The sequence below is a fragment of the Cimex lectularius genome, unplaced genomic scaffold, assembly GCF_000648675.2.
Source record: "Cimex lectularius strain Harlan isolate CLEC.00 unplaced genomic scaffold, Clec_2.1 scaffold179, whole genome shotgun sequence".
In the NCBI taxonomy this organism is placed as follows: domain Eukaryota; kingdom Metazoa; phylum Arthropoda; class Insecta; order Hemiptera; family Cimicidae; genus Cimex; species Cimex lectularius.
The window spans coordinates 459,960-481,890 of NW_019392757.1; the positions used below are offsets into that span (position 1 = coordinate 459,960).

The 21,931-nt window shown below is 31.6% G+C and overlaps 2 protein-coding genes and 1 long non-coding RNA gene across 3 annotated transcripts in view; 2 read left to right on the top strand and 1 right to left on the bottom strand.

Moving 5' to 3' along the window:
• LOC106671065 overlaps window positions 1–14,976 on the top strand; it is a 28,089-nt gene extending 13,113 nt beyond the window's left edge. The window contains exons 2-4 of the mRNA XM_014401862.2: window positions 12,322–12,687; window positions 12,753–12,919; window positions 13,775–14,976. Coding sequence (XP_014257348.1) covers window positions 12,322–12,687; window positions 12,753–12,919; window positions 13,775–14,432 — 1,191 coding nt within the window. The 3' untranslated portion in view covers window positions 14,433–14,976. The remainder of the gene's footprint in view (window positions 1–12,321; window positions 12,688–12,752; window positions 12,920–13,774) is intronic.
• A 686-nt stretch (window positions 14,977–15,662) lies between these two features.
• LOC106671041 lies at window positions 15,663–20,263 on the bottom strand. The gene is made up of 3 exons (XM_014401801.2): window positions 20,091–20,263; window positions 16,474–16,562; window positions 15,663–16,419 (listed from the first exon to the last, which is right to left on the bottom strand). The coding sequence occupies exons 1-3, from the start codon at window positions 20,109–20,111 to the stop codon at window positions 16,188–16,190; spliced, it is 342 nt and encodes a 113-aa protein (XP_014257287.1). The 5' UTR covers window positions 20,112–20,263; the 3' UTR covers window positions 15,663–16,187.
• LOC112127050 lies at window positions 16,573–17,773 on the top strand. Its single transcript, XR_002910365.1, has 2 exons — window positions 16,573–17,471; window positions 17,536–17,773. It is a non-coding gene; the product is annotated as an uncharacterized LOC112127050 (long non-coding RNA).
• Window positions 20,264–21,931: the final 1,668 nt, after the last annotated feature.

A 21,931-nucleotide genomic window follows, 5' to 3' on the forward strand; every position in this document is an offset into this window, starting at 1 on the left:
TAGCTTTTCATCATGGAGCACCCAACCCACTACTTTATAAACCTTTCTTGTTAAATGAAAACTCCATTGGTTAATAGTTTGTGTATAAAATACATACTTAGGCTTTCTGATCAATTCTGTTCATTTCATTGACCTTTCTCGTGGTAAAACCGAAATGATGGGAATATAGGAAAAACTTTGCATTATACCGTGACCGAGCTGACAAAAACGAAACTATTGGCCAAGTTATGCGTTGTCACTGCTGAGAGGGAATCCTTTTGTTAAATGATTTTCAATGAGTCATGCCAAGGACCCATAAAACTCCACTTCGCCGGACGTGATTGAAATACCAGTTTACTGAAAACCAAGTAGCCAAAGCTAAATTGAATGTTTACACCAAGACCTAATCGAAATCCAAAATTAACTAAAACATCTCCTAACGACTTAAAACATTAAAATGAATACCAAACGAGGTTTTATATTATAATATTTATAATTGAATATTATACAACATTGTTTTTTGGCATCCATACCCAATTGTTTCTAATTTCGCCAACATTTATTCTTACTTTGTTTATAATGTTGTGGTAAAATATAATTGTTTTAATTCTTTTGTAAGAATATAGAGTTTAACTTTGGTCCCCACCCTACAATTGTTTAGTTGTACAATTGTAGTTTCTCATGAACCGAAACGTTGGTCATCTCCAGGATAGATGGATATTTAGGAGCTATTTAAAATGGCATGTTGCTCAACAATGTACATTTTTGTACGGTTTTGACACTGACTTCAACGGGATAAACGAATTTTAATTTTGACTAATATATCTCAAGTTATTCGCGAAAAAAGATGTTTCTGTACATTGATTTTTGAGGAAAAATCCGGTGACTCGCAAACATTTATTTTTTGTTTAGTTTCTCATGAACTGAAATGTTTTGGTCTAAATCTCCACGATAGCTGCATAAGAAGAGCAGCTTAACTATTTCAAATGGCATGTTGCTCAACAATGTACATTTTTGTAAAGTTTTGACACTCACTTCAACGGGATGAACGAATTTTAATTTTGACTAATATTTCTCAAGTTATTCGCGACAAAAGATGTTTCTGTACATTGATTTTTGAGGAAAAACCCGGTGACTCGCAAACATTTATTTTTTGTTTAAACGAATCGAAATGTTTTGGTCTAAATCTCCACGATAGCTGCATAGGAAGAGGAGATTAACCATTTAAAATAGAATGATGCTCAACAATGTACATTTTTGTAAGGTTTTGATGCTGACTTCAACGGGAAGGACGCTCTGTATGTAGCACTTTTAAGCGCGATTCAGCCTGATGTAAATTTCGATTTTTTATGCACCTCCTCAAGTAGACTAAACTGAATATATGACATAATAAGTCACATATTAAGTATATTAGATATTTAATTTTTTTTAAACCACTATCGCATTTGTTCTGCAAAAAATATCTATTTGGCTCAGCCCAAACAGTTTATTTCTTAGGACTTTAACAATATATAAATGCCAAGTTAATCTTTCATCGATAATAAATAATAACTTTAATCTGACTTTTTGTTAACATAAAATTGAATAGGGCTGACTGAGCTGAAATAAATAAATTTAGATGTTGGACTTAATATCTGAAGATCTCACTAGTCCCATATCAGCATTACAATGACTTTCCAACTATTACCAGAGAACTGCATGGAAACAATAGCAAAAACTGTCAATTTTTTATGCTTATGTCTTTTTATTTTATTTATTTATTTTTATTTTTTATTATTTTTTTTTATTTATTTTTTTTTTTTCTTGATTGGCCTTATGATCTTGCATATTAGTCATAGTACGAATTCTTGTGTGTTCAAATTGGGGGTTATCGGGAAAAAAGGGCCAGAGGCGACGGTGGGAATCGAACCCACGACCGCGGCGTGAGAGTCTCTCATGCTAACCACTCGGATAAAAATTGGGCTTAACACAGATCATTTAAAAACACCATATTCAATAGGGCTGAAGTTACCCAAAGCATCAAAGCAAATCTTTAAAAAGCGCAATACTCAGAGAATAAATGGAACCAAATTAAACAACAATGTCAATGTTTCATTTATAAAATTTATTTAATTAAATATCAATTTTTTCACTATGTCATGATTGTTTTTTTCTTAAAGAGTAATGAATTTTTGAACATTTATGTAAGAAAATTAATTTCTCGTCACGAAAATGCTTCAGGACAATACTCACATACAGTTCAGAAGTTCTTCTAGTTGAAGAAATAATCAAACAATCTCGTCCAAATATTGATTTTGGATTAGTCGGAGTGACAAATATAAAAGAAAAGTCAATAACCTCCGACTTGGCTCCGATGCAAAGTGGCTAAGGTTTCGTCACGACAGTCGCACCACTTCATCAGCATACTCGAAGCAGGTCCCATTCCGATAACCGGTAATGGATTCTAAAATAAAATAAAATAAGATAAAATAAAATGAAGGAGAAATAAAATTCCGCCAGTTCTAAACTTGACTGGAACGCCCTTGGCTTTGTCCACAAAGTCAAGTTCAATGTCAAATATCGTTTGTAACACACCCGATCTTTCACCTTTAAGCTTGTTTGAGTGCATAACCAAAACAAAACAATTTGATGTTAGAAACAAATGTTTTAACTATTGTTTTGCCCTTGACCCCTAAGCATTTTTGAACCATTAAAGGATGAAAAAATAACAGAATTGTTATATCCTAGCGTTTATTCTCGAGAAAAACATTCCTCCAATCGTTTAAACGTCAAATTTTATTGATAAATCGCATAATACTTGGCCACATAGTTGAACCCAGAAGAAACTTTAAGGTTCGTCGAAATTCCCTGAATAATTCACCCCTGTGCGTGTAGAGCGGAAAAAAACGTTTAACATAGATTAAAACTGATATCATTGGAATGATACTGTTCTTTTATACTTCAATTAACCATAGTTGCGATTTTGATTAACAGATGTACATTTTTTTTAGTTTAGTATCTCGTTCGACCAATGTGTTGTTTTGGGTTTACTAGTGACTTGTCGATCCACTGACTGACATTTTTAAAAAATAAGGGCCCAGGTAGCCTAACTTTTTTATGTTTCTGGCATGTATCTTTCTGTAAACCTGATTCAGAGTTTCACTAACTTATTTTTGGTGTTTCTTTTCCACCACCAAATTCCCGAGGTTTTCCTATTTTCTTTAAACAATACAATTATTTATTAAGACATTTCACATCTTTCCCAACAAATGGTAAAGTCATTCCAACAACTTAATCCAAATACTTTTAGAACTTTTATTAACAGTATAATCCTTGGCAGTGAAATTGGTGGCACTTTCACTAAAGAATACCCTGTCCAGGGCATTAATCCAGTGATACTATAACTCAGGATTAACTAGGGCGATCAAAAGCAATATTTTTATAGATTATACTGCATGGAGTTATTTATGATAATTCTTTAGAATTGTATTGTAGTATGAAGCCATCAATTTTCCTGATTGTGTAGTTGTAGGGCATTGCATTATTTAAATAATATAACCAATATCCGATATTGTGGGTTTTAGTAATTTATTACACAATTATCAAATTAAAATTCGGCGTTTTGACACACGTTTGTTTATTTAGTTAACTAATAATTGTTAGTAGTGTAAAAGTAATGATTTCTTCTTTTACCAAAAACGAAATCGACGAACTACAAATGTAAAAATGTGGTGGAATTTATTTAATATAACAATACAAATTATCATTTTATTTTTTAAATGTAATATCCTTTGTTTACCAACAGTTGTCCATATTTTTAAAAAAATATAATTCCCTCGATAACTTTTTATGTTTTTTATTTTACGTGTATCTTGTTATCTATTGAAAGGCCGTTGTAAGACATTTTACTTCCTGTAATGTAAGCGATTATTAAAAATAGATAACATTTTACAGGATGTTAACCCTTCCAGAAACCGAAGTAGTGCTTTTAGACTAAAGGCTATGTAGTTCTAGAAAAATGTGATATGTATTGTAAATGCGCTAAAATTTAGTTTAATGTGACCAAATAAAAAATCTGTCACCTTGATATTTTACCTTTTTATACCATGATATTTTATTTTTTATTTTTACTCGTTATTTTTTTATTATATATATACATATAATCATACCATCCGGATAAATCAAATCAATGGCTTAATAAAAAGCCGACACTTGTAAACCAAAAAAAAAATAAATAAATAAACTAGAATGTTTTGTAGTCATTTGTAGCTAATTTAAACATTAGTTTGATAACTCTAAAAATTACATCTGTTAGGTTTTGTGGTCCGATTGACCAAATAAATTATTTTCAATTAATTAATCTTTTTAATTAAGGTTCGAATCCCGCTCGTGACACTGACATTTTACCTGAACCAAAACCTTAATTAAAAAGATTAATTAATTGAAAATCTAAAAATTACTTTTAAAACTTTAGAGATACGTACTTTCCAGGCGATAAAAAAAAGTTTTTTTATTATAATAAAACATCATTAAATTTTCAGACACAGTTTATTGACTGTTTCAATATAAAACAATTAATAATAAAAATGACTAAACAATTAAAATTATTTAAACTAAATATTAAAAATATGGAATGTAGAATAAGCCCACCTCTCGTATAACGAATCAGTTCATTTTCTTTGAACCTTCTAATCTATTACTTGCCTTACGTTTTCATTTCCTTTCTTGTTTTAGTTTTTATTTTGAATTTATATTGTATTCTTATTCTGTCTATATTTGTTATTGCCCTCAATTCAATATATGTGCATACACGTAGGGTATGTCTTGCAAGTTTTGAGTTGAAAATATTTGTACCTTTTTGAAAAATCTTAGACAGCAGCATTTTCAACTAACAAACATTAAAATCTATAGAAAAACTAAGCTCAATAGTACATATGAAATTGTACAAATAAATACTATGCAAAGATCCTTACAAAAGTGCATTTTTCAAAAAAACTAAAACTGTAAATTACTACTATACTGAAGTGGATTAAGTTTTCTATCTCCGATGTGCTGAACCTAGGGAGTTCAGCTACCCTGATATGTGGCTGGGTCGCTAGCATCACCCTTAGATGGCCAGATGCCCAGGAGATCGTCGTTTCCCAAGCAAACGGTTAGGCTCCAGCGGGGGATGTCAACAGCTTCTCATTTCAGCCCCAACGCATGCAAACTATAATCTATCATAGAACTTACTTTTCTTTCATTTCGTGAAAAAGTGGCACAAAAAATACATACATGCATTCATTCTGATTATTCGGAGGAATACTCGATATTACTCCATCGACCTACACACGATATTAATAATCTAATCTAAATTAGGGTCGATGGGGTACTTTCATCAATATTCCGCCATCAACCCTAAACACACACTGGAGTGGTAACAATTACTACTAGACATGCCTAAACTAATGCCGAAACGGAACTGGGAAAATTACCTAATTAAATTAAATTAATTAATTAAATATATATAAATACCAAATGGATTTTCTGGAAGTTGTTCAGGTTCATGAAGTTAGAAGAAACCTATGAACTCTTCTATTAAATGTAAATGCGTTTGAAACGGAAATAGGAATGAAAATATGTTAAACAACTCTCCTGAAAAGTCGGTCGCTAAATTCGTTAAATTTTAACTTTATGTTCCGTTTTGTCAAAGTTCACAAAAGCAAAGGGTTTTTTCTTTTCTTTTTGTTCATTTCAGTAAGTAATAGACTAGCGTTTTTATCATGTTGAGCCTAACAGAATATATTAACACACAAAAAAAGGCAAAAGACAAAAATTTCGCACTTGTGAAAACTTTAATTACAAATGACACAATACCTCAAATGAGAGAACATCTTCGGTTATATTAACAAAATTGTGATCATATAGAAAAAAGAAACTTAAAATATCGTAAAATTGTGGAGAAAAAACCACAAAAGTATTGGTATTTTTACTTAACTTAATAGCCCCCTTAAGTATCGAAAATAAGGACAATAAATATCGAAAATCCATAACTTTTTTATATCTTATAGATTTTAAATGTTTAAGACACTTTAATCACATAGAAAAGATTGATCGCGTGTAGAGCGTTCAACGTGTGTGTACAATGCCAAAAAAAACAAATGTGTACGTAAATTTCCAAATTTGAGGAACATTGTGTCCATAAAATAAATGAATGGCCAAACTAATAAATCTCGATTGCCGGCTGAAGATGGATTCGTACTTAATAACTATTATAAACGAAATACCTTTTGACATCTGTTGCCAAGATACCGAAGGAAAAAAATCAAAATTCTATGGAGCAGATAAATGCTGCGTAGAGAACAAAATGGTATTTGGTTTATTTTAATTAGTAGAAGTCTAAAAACAGAAAGAAAAGTTAAGCTAAGGGTGGATAGCGATCCCGGATGAGGGCAGTCATCTATTCATTTCTCGATTGCCAATCTTTCGGCCTACTTTGACCTTCCTCAGGGCTAACATGCATTGTTGATAAATAAAAAACACAGAAACCATCATCAGACAATGAATAGGAGAATTAATAAACATACTTTTAAAATTAGACGTCAAGTAAGACTTAAAAATACTCGTATTCATTGACTGATTGTAGTTTGTTTTTCATCAACATTATATAATGCCACTGTAAAATGTTGATATATTGTAGTAACATTTTATATACATGTATATCTTAGCCTTGACAAAGGTCAAATACAGGCCGAAAGCTTCGTAAACTATAAACATATAGCTGACTGATCACTAATCTGAAATTTAAAAAAAATTTCTGGTAAACAACATCGACATTACAGAAAATTTAAGATGCCGCAATAAATGTATAAATGTTTGAAAAACAAGTGTTTGACTAGTTTTTGTAAATAGATTTATATAAACTTGAATCTGAACACGGTGTCCTTTTTAGAGGGTTGGGCTGAATTTCTCTTGAACCAATGCGCTATCCAAAAAAAAAGTGTATAATATTTCTTAGTCGTTTCACAGTTTTACCTTTTTTGTATAAAAATTATAAAGGTAGGCTCAGGCTTAGTTCAGCTTAAAAATTTCAAATAAAACCGTATAAATCGTGACATGTCATTTTAAAGAATTTTTTGCGCTAAAAACAATGGTGCAATCGGATTTTAAATTTGTCAAAAAATGACAAAGTTATATCAAAAAGAAACGGGCAGCGTAATTTCGACGAGGAGCTGAATATTTTATTGTATCACGCGAAAATCCGAATTCCTCTCTCCAAAGTTTTGGACGGGATTTAGGTTTTTCAAAAATAAAATTAGATATTTACTCTGGACTTAAAGTTTTAAGCCGTATCGCTCTCATCTTGTCCAGGGAGTTCGGGACTGATTATGACAGGCATCTAACGTCTCTAAACACATGTGAATGTGAAGGCAGGCAGTTCGAACATGAAATGTGATTAATAAATAGCAAACCAAATGACTGTTTTTTCTCAAACTTTTTGCAATAACTTTGTCATTTTTTGGCCAATTTAAACCATTGCACCATTGTTTTCAGCTAAAGAACGTTCATTCGTTCAATAGAAATTCAGCCGTGCCATCTAGAAAGGATTTACACATAAGTGATTGAGCTTATCACTTCTCGCATACACCGTAATTCCAGCTTTTGTAAATTACAGCAAATTACCGATAGCCCTCGAGAATCGCCCACCTCATGTGTAGCCAGACCTGGGTTAACCTCCGTCTTATCGATTCAGAACCGAGGTTGGGTTCCAAGTACTGTCAACACCTAGAACAATTCAGCACCCGATGCATGAAGGTCCATACCCACTCACATTCTCACTCATTCTTAAATACATACTTTCTTATTTACAAATCATTCATTTAATTAGGATAGTGGAGTGGTGGGTATTCTTCCATTACACTTTACACCTATTATAAACTAATCTGATTGAAGGTCATTTCGCCAACAGCCCTCTTCCACTACAAATTCACGCTAATAAATACATTCACTCTAAACTCACTCTAGGTACACAAAGCTATCAGTACCATATATAATAAAACAACCCTGTTTCCACCCAAAATTGGACCAGGGGACCGTTTGACTAGGTTTGTTCATAATTTTTTGTTTAATTGAATCACACCTTATTTAATTTTTTATAAATTTTATCTTTATGCATTTGTTGAAACGAAACGCCATTTTTTCCATTTTTTCGGTCGGTCTATTCTCGCTGCCCGTCCTTGGTCCGTTCGAACAAATACATCAGTCGTGCTCGTGTTCTCATGCGAAAAACATCATTGCAATAAATGGTAACAGTCGATCATGAAATGTAGTATGAAGGTGGAAAGGTTAATGGATATATATGATGGATTAAACTGCTGTCAATGTAAACGAATTAACGAACATTACAAAGTGTTTCTATTATAACTATACCCGGCCATGACATTATGTTATAAATCAATTCCAGGCCGAAACCAATAATCACAACTTATTAAAACAAGTCGGCGTTTATTCAACGCAGGATCCTTTTTGGATTGTTTCCCTCACGAAATATCGGGTGTGTTCCAACAAGGCCACCTGCGGGTACCAGGCTAATAAAGTTATATTTACCCGTGACGGATGAAATTTCAGTGAACCCCACCCATAAAATCGCTAAGATGATACAAACAAATACTTAAACGAACTGTATTGTTTACAAATGCTTAACCAAATATGAGTTTTTGTTTTTGTTATTACGGAAAAATCCAAGTCTTCAACGTTTTTTTAGAGCCTCCCTTCTGCATGATTTCCTTTTGAGCTTCGACTTATCGCCATTGCTTTTCCCCGGCCTTTTCATTTTCTGAGTCTGCGTTTTGGTCCGTCTCTCGCGTTTTATCTTCTTCGGCTTTGGAACGGTTTCGCGGTTCTCGCCAAGCGCTTTCAGAAAACGAGTACTCCCTCGATTGCAAAGTGCCTTTTCTAGACCGATACTCAAAGCCTCTAAGACTTTGGACTTAATGCTGCATTCCGCACGGCTGGTCAGATATTCGAGAAGTTCCTTCAAACTTATTCCGTTCTGTCTGCTGATATCCTTTAGGATTTTCCACATAAGTACCAATGTTAATTTAGCATCTTCTGGCTGTGGTGCTTGTTTGAAGAGTATCATTGTTTTAAGTTGTGTTGTATATTTTCTGATTGTTAAACTTATGAATTTTAATACATATATCTCAGGTGTTCAATAATCACACGTTTATTTATATTTTTAACAAGTTTCATATTTTTGTTTGTAATTATAATTCAAGAGCCTTCTGAAGCAAAGGAATACGTAAAACACATCATAGAAACTTAAAAAGAGAAATACCGTCCAGCAATTTGAAAAATAATGATTGGAAATACAAAAATTTGTGAGAAGTCAAAGAGAGTAGAAGTTGGAAAAACAGCCAATATTAATTTATAATTGTCATTTAAAGTAAGAACAATCATTTTTGGACTTTAAAGATTTAAGAATTTCCTGTCAAATTTTGTTGCAATCATCTTATTCTGTTACTTATTATTCTAAGCAAAAACCTATTAAATCATTGTTATAAATAAAATAAAAAACAATGTACGTTTTATGATGGATTTTTTTAAACAAAAAATTTACATGACACTAACTATATTGTTGATGGTTCAAACCTTGCGGCAAGTACATTCCTTATTTTTGACGGTGAGTTTGGCTATCTTGAACCTTTGGCCAACTTTTTCAACACCTCCTCGCCTTTGAAATCTCTTAAGTGTCTTTTTCACTGAAGAGACCAGGGTCGGAGATTTTTCTACCCCTCCGTTTTCAATAATGTATAAGAGAATCTTCTTTAGGGTCACACCTTTCCTTTTCTGCAGAATCTGAAGAGCCTCCAAGACCAGAACCTCGACTCCAATCGCTTCTTCACAGTCCGTATTTTTTATTTTACTCATAATGATACGGTCAATAGTGTGTTTAAGCTTGAAATAGAATCGAAAATGAAATGAAAAATGAATTTCTTAAACACAAAGATTTGATATTTTGTAGTAAAATATAACATGTGTTATCCATAAATGTTTGTTACTGTGCATTATTTCTTAATTATTATTTTTATTTTGTAATTTTGTCAGTTTTATTTTAACAGCTCATAATTTTTTAAATGTGTATTCTTTACATACATTTATACATCTTGTTGTATTGTAAAAATTGTTCTTCTGATTTTTACCGGTCAATGCTAGACCAACAGTGCTCCTGAAGGACACATGTCTTTAGAAACCAGTCATGGCTGGCACTCTCGCTGCCGAGCGATAGGGCACTAGTTAGTCTGTGGGCCAATGGAGGATTCTATAGATGGGAGATAGTAGAGATGGCCTGAACGGAAGGGTTTACAACCAGGTTTAAGTTCACGCCCGGAGATGGAACTAGCTACATCAGCAATATAGGAAGCATGAGGAAGTTAGCCCTAACCACAGCATCTTCCCGCAAGGGAAAAGCGGTTAGGTCGGAGAACTAAGACACCGAGGTTTAAGTGTCAACCAGAACTTGTGGATAGAAAAAGGAATTGACCGATCAACCTTGCCTTTTGCAAAATTGAAAATCATAGCTTCCACTTCGAGTGTAGCTCAAAATAAAAAGGCCACCAAAGTTTCTCCCCTTCCATGCTGTCGGATATACCGCTTCCCGTCTAAAGTGAGTGCTCACTTTAGTTAAAATTTTTTTTTGTTGTAAATATATTTAATTAGTCAAATCATCTCAATACTTTCTTTCTTTTGTTGTTTCCTATTTTTATAATTCGTTTGTAGTCCACAAATTAATTGTTATTACTCATTTCACACGGAGCTATATTCTGGCTGCTAACACTTAGTATCCCCGATGATAGTCAAAGGCAAGCTGGCGCCCGTTGATTTTTTTTTTAGTCTGAATATACCAGATCCTGGTTACAAAATTTTGGCGCCCAAACAGGCCGTTTTCCGAATAATTTAAAAAAAAAGTATATTTTACTTTCGTTTAAGTTAAGAAAATTCTAATTTTATTTTATTCACCTGAGAAATATTTTATATAAATATTCAGGAAGATTTGTACTTCGTATTTTCGTTTGCATAAGTCTTCTTTGTTTGTTTGAAAGTGGTGATGGATTCATTTGCTTGATAACGATACATTTCTGTCTAGACAACACAGTTTGTTTATTTAATTTATATTTTCCTTTGAACTCTTTCATTTCTTTTTTCTAATTATAATATAACATATTTTTATATGTACGATCTACAATTTTTGTGTATATGATCTAATATCTAAATGTTTACTGTTTAAATTTGAACTTTTTATATATTTTTTCACATTGTAAATAATATTTTGATAAATTGCAAGGTTCTATCTTGTTCTATTATTCCGTACCTCTGTTAGTGGGATCGGAATAATTACTCAATTTTCAAAATTTTATCGTTTGCCAAGCCAACACGTATACATATGCCAATATGCATGTTAGGCTCTAGACTTCAACATTTGAATTTAATTATTTATTATTTTTCTTTTTTTTCATTTTGCTGAGTCCAAGTGAATATGCACAAGTGACAAAGGCAGGCCCAGGTTAGTTGGATCTATCATTTGACTGCAACCCAATTGAAAAGTAGTCTTTCATACATTTCACTTATAGATCAGTAAAAGAATTAAGAATTTGGTTGCAAGAAAAGTTTCTCAATTACCCTAAAATAATAGCTTAATATTGACAGAACAGAAAAGACCTAAGTCTAATACGGACTGCTGACTAAATTTGAATAGGTTATTCACACTGATTGCTTCATCCATCATCCTATTTATTAATATGTTTATTTTTCAGCAATGGCTCTAATAAACATATAACAATAATCATTATTATTATAAAGTAAAAAATATATAACTTTTTTCAAATATAGTTTTGCACAGTAAAAACATCGCCATTTTTAATATTTCAATATTGAAATTGTATGTACATATTACTGATGTTTTTCTATAAATTATATAACTAGTATATGTTTCAGAATTTAATTTTTTTAAATTTGCATTCAAAATATATTAAACCTATAACAATTAAGTATATATTTTACATATACAATAATAGAAAAACATTATGGAAAAAAATAAAATGTCTCCTTGTTTGTCAGATTTATCATAGACAAGATGACTTGCTTATGTTGACCTCATGGGTTACTATTCAATCACAGTTTCCAAATAGAACAACAATAGAAAAATAACGATGAGGTGCAACAATAAGCTCACTTTAGTCAAATCATTCTCCTTGATACATTGACAAACATATTTACTATTGTTTCTTACTATTCATCTACACCAATTATTTAATAATGTTCCCATTGTGACTAGAATGCACATAAATTAAGTTTGTTTGACATTTTTTATCTCTGATTTTACAGACCATTGGTGTGATTGGGTGGAGTTTGGGCCAACCGATCCTTCCAGCATTACCTTATCCACCGTACCAATTGGTGTATTTAACTCCTCCACAAAGACTTTATCAAGTTATAGAGCCAGCTCAGCCAGTTCTGAACAACCGGGTGTCAGAAGTCAATTCTGGTGATGATACAGTGGATGTGGCACAAGCGAATGATGACGAAAATGAAGAACAATATGAAGTTTCTCAATTTCACTCAGAAGATGACAATGGAAGGGTTGTTTTTGGGTTCCACAGCCCTGATCAAATAAGAATGGAGGCAAGAGATTCTGACGGGACCGTCAGAGGATCGTACAGTTACATTGACGCAAATGGAAATATTGTCCGGGTAATAAAATCTGTTCATTTTTCATTTGTCAAAGCTATATACATTTTATGTTTTAAATTTTTCAGATGCATTACTGGGATGATGGGTCTGGTTTTCACGCAGCGGGTAACAACCTTCCTGTAGCAGTACATCAAGTTCCAGAGTACACTCCTGAAGTCCAAGCAGCAAGAGATCAGCACTTTAGATTGTATGAAGCAACACTGGCCTCACTTCAGGCAGCAATGGATCAAAGGTAATACTATGAAATATGAGCACTATAACAATATTTTCTTAAGGAATCAGTAAATGTAATTTCATCATCTCCATCATTTTGTTCTGTGCATTGCAAGATTGTCTGAAAACTTTTCTCATTTTCACAATTGTACAAAAGGGGCATGATGTAAATTAAAACTCAAAAATATTACAAAATAGTGAAAAATATCAAAACACTTACATAAAAACATGATAATAGGCATATAGTATTTTAAAGACGTTTAATGTACATGTTCAGAACATCTCCAAAAATAAATAAAATTTAATAATAAATTAATTTAGAACAAATTAAAATGATAAAACTGTTTATATCTTTTAATAATTTAAAGGGCAGACATGCTTTAAAATTAAATTTTTAAATGATAAGATTTGCCTGTAATGATCAAATTAGAAGTTGTTGATTTTAGGTCTAGAATGAAAAGTCTCATCTTTTGTTTAAGTAAATTCTGTTACATTGAGATTATATGTTAAATCAGATTAATAATGTAATACAATATGAGCTTTTTCTATTCAATTGCAATTCTATCAGTTATTTCATAAACATTAAATTTGTTAGTAGATGGTATATGTTATTTTCATGTTGACAAGTTTCTGCTGCTAAATTGATATCTAGTGCTCTATAAATTCAACATAGCTTCATTAATTCACTTTAAATCAATTGAATAATAGCTGGTTCAACTAGATCACGTTTTTGCACTTGGGTGAATCAACAATGCATTATGTGCTGAATTCTACCAACTGAGTAACTTAAAACTAAATTTACAACCAAATTGATCTTTTTTTATCTAATTGTTTCACTGAGGTAATTTTTTAAAATCAATTTTATTCATTTCAGTTCTGAAGAAAACAGCGATAAGAAAAAGGATGAAGATTATGCTGAGCAACCTGTCTATTCTGATTTGGATCACGATTTGGACAACCCTTCCGATCACACAGTAATAATTGAAAACGGTGTCCCCAAGCCTGACCGCCCTGAATACTCCAAAATCCCTCTCTTCGTTCAAGCAAACCAATTTTTAGATCAAACATTTGATGATGATAAAGAGTCAATATCTATCGACAATCCTGATTTCCGAAGCCAAGTACCACAATGGGTCATCAGGCAAGGTAAAAGTGATGCAGAATCGCACTATGAAGGGTCGAAGGGTGAGAAAAAGCCAGATGTAAAACTAGTAAAAACTGAAAATCCAATCTCACTAGAGAAAAAAATTGATATCAAACCCAATGCGAAAGGTGAGTACAATCCACAAACAAAAGAGATAACAGGAGGAAAGCGAGCATTTTACTATCACTTTAAACATCTTATTCCACTAAATAAAGGTTTAGTTGATCATGCACCAAGTGATACCGCTGCCAAAGCAAAACAAGCAGGAGATATACCAGTTGCCGCTGTTCAGGACTCACAGTCTTCATGGCAAATAAGCTCTGTACCAAACTTGCAAGTTTACCCAGTCTATCACCCTGAACAAAATTCAGAGGAAAGAAATGAATAAATTTAATACCCTGCCTGAAAACGACCTAGATAGCAGTGAAATGGAACTGAACCACAACAAACATTGTAATGAAAATATGCTTTTTAAAACAATGTTTCCTTTTTCAAATGTGATGTAGACTGTAAATTTATTGTTTTTATTTTCTTTTCAATTTTAATTCTTCATAAATATTTCTGTAGGCCTTTTTCACTCTTGCCATCATGAAATATTATTTATTATGTGTGTAGGCATTTTAGTGATGTGTTAGTGAACCGATTAGAATAAATTACTGAAAAGAGAGGATTTTTCTATAATAAATGTCAGACAGCATTTATTCTTTAAAAAATCTAATTATAAAATATACGAGTGTACAACTGATATTATAGATTAATCCCAACGAATCTCTCTAAATTGCTATTAAAAAAATAGTTTATAAATTGAGGCCTTTTTAATAAATTTACACATGTGAAGCTTATTTAATATGTAGAATATTTATAATGCCTGTAAAGTGTGAACGTTTTGCTCAGCGATTGTATTTTCAAAATATACTTTTTATCATCAAATATACAATATTATTAAAAAACCCATTTCATGCAGATCTCCAATAATCCATTACTATTATTGTTTGCACTTAAAATTAAAGTAATTAAAGTGGTAGGTAAAAAAAGTCAAAATTATTTAATATATGTAAACCAGCAGGCTCCAGGACTCCTTAAGGCTTTATCCTCTCACCATTGCTTTTCAACATTTACATGAACACTCTACTAACTACCTTTACAAGAGAACATTTGTGGGTGACATAGATGAGCTACATATAGTGAGTTTAAACCCAAAAACGAAGTTCAAATTGAGCTTGGCCTTCAAGTTAAAAGGTTAAAGGAGTTGGCCTCTTATAAGAAATGCCCAATTGTGCTAAGACTAAACATTCCAACAAATAATTTATAAGCAAAAAGTTCAAAAGATTGCTCAATGAACTCCATTTGTCAATGGTGCTGTTCATTATGCCTGGGGGGGGGGGGATTCTCCAAGGCGAAAATCACATCTGCTCCAACATAATTAAGGATATAAATCTGTGATAGAAGTTATGCTTATTATGTTCATATATTTATTTGTTTAATTGATGCATATTTATCGTGTTACTAATAGAATGAATAATATAATGTTAATAATAGAATAGAACACCCTAACATTAAATGTATTTAGATTCTAGTAAAAAGATAGAAATAAATTACACTGTAAAACTTATTTTATTCAATATATTTCATTGGTATAGTGAATAAGAATAAAATAAGAATGAATAAGAAAGAATAATTGCCATAAGCTGTGAACTACTAGCCCTTATGTCAAATATATATGTACATATAAAATAAATAGCACAATTAAAGTTCAAGTATATTTTATTAACTATTACTAGCGTTTTTCTTTGGGGGTTTTGATACAAAAATGCAATACAATATTTATATAGTTTTATGTGTCCTCACTTTGTGGCAAATGTAGCATCAAAGTGGAAAAAAGTTTAATTTATTTGTTTAATATTAACTATTATCCAATCAGAAGCATGTAAACATTGACAAAGTATCCATTTCCAAATTACATATGAAAAATTTTATGCATGAAGATGAAGAATATTTCAAGCATTACAAGTAAACTATTTAAATTGACAATGTTGTTAAATTAAATTAATTTCTAATTAATTATATGGTTAATAATTATATTACATATAAGTATTTATTATTATCTTTACAACAGGTAACAATAAAAAAAATAATAATAAGATTAAAACTCTGATATTATTACATCCACTTCACGCAACAATTCTTCCCATATTCTCGGTGTTGTTGATGGGTTTTGTCCACCGGAGAAAAAATATTGATACACAGAGCCCATATATTCACCGAAAAATGCCACCATGTCAGGAACGTTTATTGTAATTGGAAGATAGGGGTCCAAAAAATTCTGAATTGCGTTGAAATAGATTCTACCTTCTACTTTTTGAGGGCAACATGATCTGGAACAATTAAAGCAAAATAACAACTTTTTGGTGAAACGTATGAATAAATACCTTCTGGGGAATAAGTCTTCTGTATAAGGCTGATATAAGTTGACAGCCGATGAAAGTACAGCGAGTAGGCTAAAAGTGACGTACCAAATCTACAAAATAAGAAACAACCAATATTTAAAAACCAAAGAAAAGAATTCTTCTTAACTAGCTGGACAATTATACAAACAAGTGTGTAATACATAGTTGTACAGTCACTATTGTGTGTTGTGTTTGTTCTTAACCAATTTCATTTTTCTGCATTTAGTAAGGTAGACCATATAACTTTGTAAGCAGTTAGTTGTTATTTCAGTCAGATATAACTATGTTCTATTATTATTATTATTATTATTATTTATTATTATTATTATTATTATTATTATTATTATTATTATTCGACAGGTCATGTTTGATTTTGTTGTCTGAAAATTCAATTCTTAATGTCATTATATTTGAAACTGTAGATTTTAAATTGACCAACGAACTACGATTGGTTTTACCATCTGATCGTTTTTTATTATAAAAGTTCATAATTGATCTAAATTTTAAAAACTAACAAAAATGAATTGTTATTATTGAAGATAGTGATCATCATTGGCAATTTTGCAGAACGATGCCCTTTATGAAGAAAATGCTGCTATTTCAGAACTGAAATTGTTTAGAATATATTTTCTAAAATGGTGATGCTGGGGATATTGCAGAAATCACAAAACACCAATTTCAACAAGGAAAACCCACTTTTGTTACGATTATAGATAAATGTGGGTTATTTTTGGAAGGTTTTTGTGCAAGTATGTTTAAAATTTTGCTCGCGTCTTTGTTTGTACTCAGCGGAATACCAATTTTTGGGTCACTAGCGTGATTTAGATACCTGGGAAAACATTACAGCAAACACATAATAAGTGTCAATTAAAATAACCGTTAAATTCGAGACTTCACTAATTTTTAAAACCTGAAATTGCTGTTATTTTGGATATTTTACAACATTTTTATGTTAAAAATATTGTATCTGTACTACCGATGTAAGAAACTTGAAGTTTTAATTTTATATACGGCGATTCAAAATAAAAAGTTATTTGTACATAGACTGAACATCGGTGATTATTCTGGTCCATCTATTCTCGCTCATTGGCGACTTACATCACCTTCATACATACGTGTGCGTGTCGGCTCTTCCGTTCAATTCTTGTGTAAGTATTTTCAAGAAATAAGATACAGATGCACTCTGAAGATGATCATAAAATAATATTCTGCACAGATATTACAGGATCTGTAACTTCTGATAAATAGTAACCACCAACAAATGTAATATTATACATTTATACATATTTTTTTTTATTACACTTATATACATTATACACACATTTATACATTATAACATTATACATTTATTCTATGTCAACAACTTTCAAGTGTATAAAGGTATATTAAGAAAGAAAGATGAAACCAACATAAAATTACTTCAAAGTTTTATTTTATGTTTTCTATTTTATTTACCGAGTCCAAATGTAAGCCATTACGTGTAATTTATAGGGTTCTAAATTCTGATGAAGTTTGCTGTAGATTGATAGATTCATTTCAAAATTTTTACTATTTTGCTTGTGAAAAAAATCGGTTGTATTCAGATATTCACTATTTTTATAATTCTTACCCAGGGCTTAAAGATATAAAATTCCATGAACATAGCTGATCCCAATACATGGCTGAAAAGAATGACCAAGAAAAAAGGCACATTTTGGTATTTCAACATTTGACACAAATCTACCACAGCAGATAGGAAGTGTATGATAGACCAAAACAATTGTAGGAAGACCAGGGTAAGAAGCGTCTAAACAGGTTCATAACATCGTTGACCTTAAAAATAAATCTCACAAAAACAAAAAAATACAAAAAATAATAGCTTCATCTATGTCATACCGATGCGCAGATCAACACTAACCAACTTGAGCCTCATATCTGCAATGTTCCTCATTGGAAGTGTTTAGTGCTCTATGTGCAACCTTATGCTTGATTATACGTCAAATAACTCAAATGTTTATTTCTAATACTGTTACTTCAATTAAAGGGTAGATGATTATTTTTTTAAAGCAAAAACCAGAGTTTGCGCCCCGAAAAATACCCTGAATACAAAATGATTGAAAATGCCTCAGATTTTTTTTTTTGAAAATCACAAAAATAGTCATGATTTTGAAACGGCTCTACCGATTACAATACAGGGCTTTAGAACTTAATAAACAACACGTTATGACGGAAAGGGCGTTTCCATAAATAAATTAGGAGAAATTAAAAAAAGGAGAAATAAAATAAAACGTTATAACATTGTTTTTTAATTTCAGCCTATTTTTATCGGTTATCATGACAAAATCTAAACTATACTGATAGAGCCTTTTCTGTTTGTTTTTTTTGAATGGTTGGATAAGAGTTCAATTTAGATAAAATTCAAAGATGTTATGAATTTTTAAGAGGAACACTGAACATTAGTGGGAAAAAAATCTTCCGTGAATTTTGACGAATAATGTCTATCCTTTATTGCTATCAAATTTCGTGTTTGTGAGTGTTAACGAGTGCTTAAAATAAATTCGAATTGTGTTTTTTTCCTCCATTGCTTTGTTTTTGACATACTTTACTAAAATCGTTTTTTGGTTTTTCTAACTTTTTACATTTTCAGTCTTATTTAATACGATCCTTCGAATAATTTTCTTATTCTAGATAACAATCCCCATTGGCTGATACACGATAACATTGTTATTTGTACATGCGCAACAAAGGTACAAATTTTATTTTAAAAATTGATTTTGATTTAAAAAATGATTGAAATTAAAATTAATTTGGCTGCCATATTGGAAACATTTTTTTTTTAGTTTTTATAAATCTACTTTCATTAGTATGATCTTACATTTTATTTTCTTATCCTACGAAAAAATCTAACCGACTGATGTACCACAAATTTGAAATACAGCACAACAAAGACAGAAACCAATAATTTAACTTACTTAAAATAAGTGTTGCTTGGCTTCTAGTGACCATTGGCAAGAACATTTGGAACGCATATAGTATTTTTCCACCTAGTATTACCAAAGTTTCATTAAAATCGGTGATCTGTAGACTCTCCTGGTTAGCAGTAATAATTTAAAATGATTAATTAATCATTAATAATTTATAGTTCAAAGAAAACACTGAGTTCCTTGGTATAGCTGTCGACGAATAAATCCATTTTTTCAAACTAAAAATATATTTTTGTTATACAACGCACTTGCCATGTGTTATATGATCTCAATATCTAATTTCATTGTGCTTTAAACCATTGGCATCAAAATTGTGAGTAAATGTTCACATTCAATTAAAAAGATTAACATTTTAATTATTAATTAAAATTTTGAAAGTCTGATAAAGGGGATATGTTCCTCAAAAAATCAACAATACTTCAAAACAGAATAAAATGTTTTCTTAAAGTCGCATCATCCCTGATAGTTGTTTTAATAAAAACACTACGACAAAATGTAGAATATTTGAAGCAAAAAGTAAACATGTCAGCAGAATGTTTAATATTGGGTTTGAGGATGTTCCACGAAGCTTCAAAAATTAAAATAACTACGTATAAAGTAAATATTTCGCTGTAATACTTTTGAATTTGATCTTACCTCAAAAGAAAATGTGTTCATAATGCCCAGTTGGACATTCCTTGGATTCACTTCAACCGCCCGATGTCTGTCAGGTGACTGTTAGGTTGTGTGTGTGCTGAGCTGACCTGCTAACGGGCCGACAGCCAACAGCCAGCTTAATCGTCGGCTTGATAGTAATTCCATATTCCATCCTTGCCTTTCTGCCTTCTGGTCCCCACTTCCGTCAGGGTGAGAGAAAATGTTTGACGATGAAAAGGGACTTGAACAAATATACTGTATATAAAAAGGTGGTACTTCAATCTGCAAGTCAGATTCGTCCGCATGCCTATTTTCCAATCCGAAATAATTTTGAATATTAAAAATCCAGCCGTTCAATTCCTATGGGAAATCATTACCGATTTTTCGAGTAAGTAGTAGGATTATTATAATAATCAAACTCTGTTCTGTTCAAAGTATCTGCCAATATTCATTTTTTTAAACTAAGTTGGTCAAAAGGGTCCTAAGGGAATTTTTCGTACGTTTATAACGGGCCTTCTCATAAATGGCAATATCTTTTTGATTGAAACTGGTTTATCCTGACCAACTTTAAAAGAATTCAGATTCAACTGTGATTCTGAGCATCCTGCCATGACGATAAACCGTTTCGCTCTCTCCTGACTAATGAATAACAATTACATTTTTTCAGCCTCACATATTTGTACAAATACATGTCACCAATTCGTGAGGAAAACAATTTTAAAAATTACCGAGAGTTCCCATTTATAACTTAACAAACATTGATTTTCATGTTGTCTTTAACAATATTTGTTGTATATTCTTATAATTCATACAGACTAAACACACACATTTTCGTACTTGAATAGTTAAATTAAAAATATGCTATAAAAAAATAATCACCTAATTTATTTTTTCTTATATCTGACCCCATATACTTTTATGTCATGAATGAATAGTCTGTTAATTAAATTTTAGATGAATATATTATAAATATACCGGTGTCCAGTGAACGGACGTGAATACATCAGGTGGTTATCCTGCATGACAAATCGGACGAAAAAGTCACTATTGTTCAAAATCTCATTCTCAATACTGAAAGTGAGATATTTCATTTTTGATGTTATTTCAACCTTTTACAAATTGACTCCACAAAGTTTATCATATCTCATAAACTGATGATCCTACTGTAAATATGATTACACAAATAGACAGAACTCAATAGTTTTCGTGGTTCGCTTGACCAATAATATCTTTCAATTAATTAAGATTTTTAGTTGAGATAAAAAAGTCAGTGCCACGAGCGGGATCCGAACCCACGATCTTCGGCTAGATATGCCGCTGTTCTTCCACTTGAGGTATCGTGACCGATCCGCTCGGACGCTAACTTTCCATCTCAACCCCACCTTTTGAATTTTCCCTCCTTTTTGCCATTTTTCAAATTTGATATTGAACTATTTGATTCTCGGCGACAAATGAAATGGCCAAGGAGAGCTTTAGTGAAAATATAGTTCATTTAACTTATTAAATTCTCTAGTTTTCGTGGTCCGTTTGACCAATTAATATCTTTCATATTTGACCAATTAATTAAGGTTTTTAGTTGAGATAAAGCAGAGAGAAAGAGCAGCGGCGTATCTAGCCGAAGATCGTGGGTTCGAATCCCGCTCTTGATACTGACTTTTTTTTATCTCAACTAAAAACCTTAATTAATTGAAAAATAGAAAGAACATTGAGACCTCTGTGAGATAATATACCAAATAGACAAAATATAAAATTACTTAGAAAATAAACTTTGCGCTATTCCAGAGTTCCTTTGTAAAGCTTGAGTAAGATTTTCTCGGTTCTGTGGATACTGACCGATATGG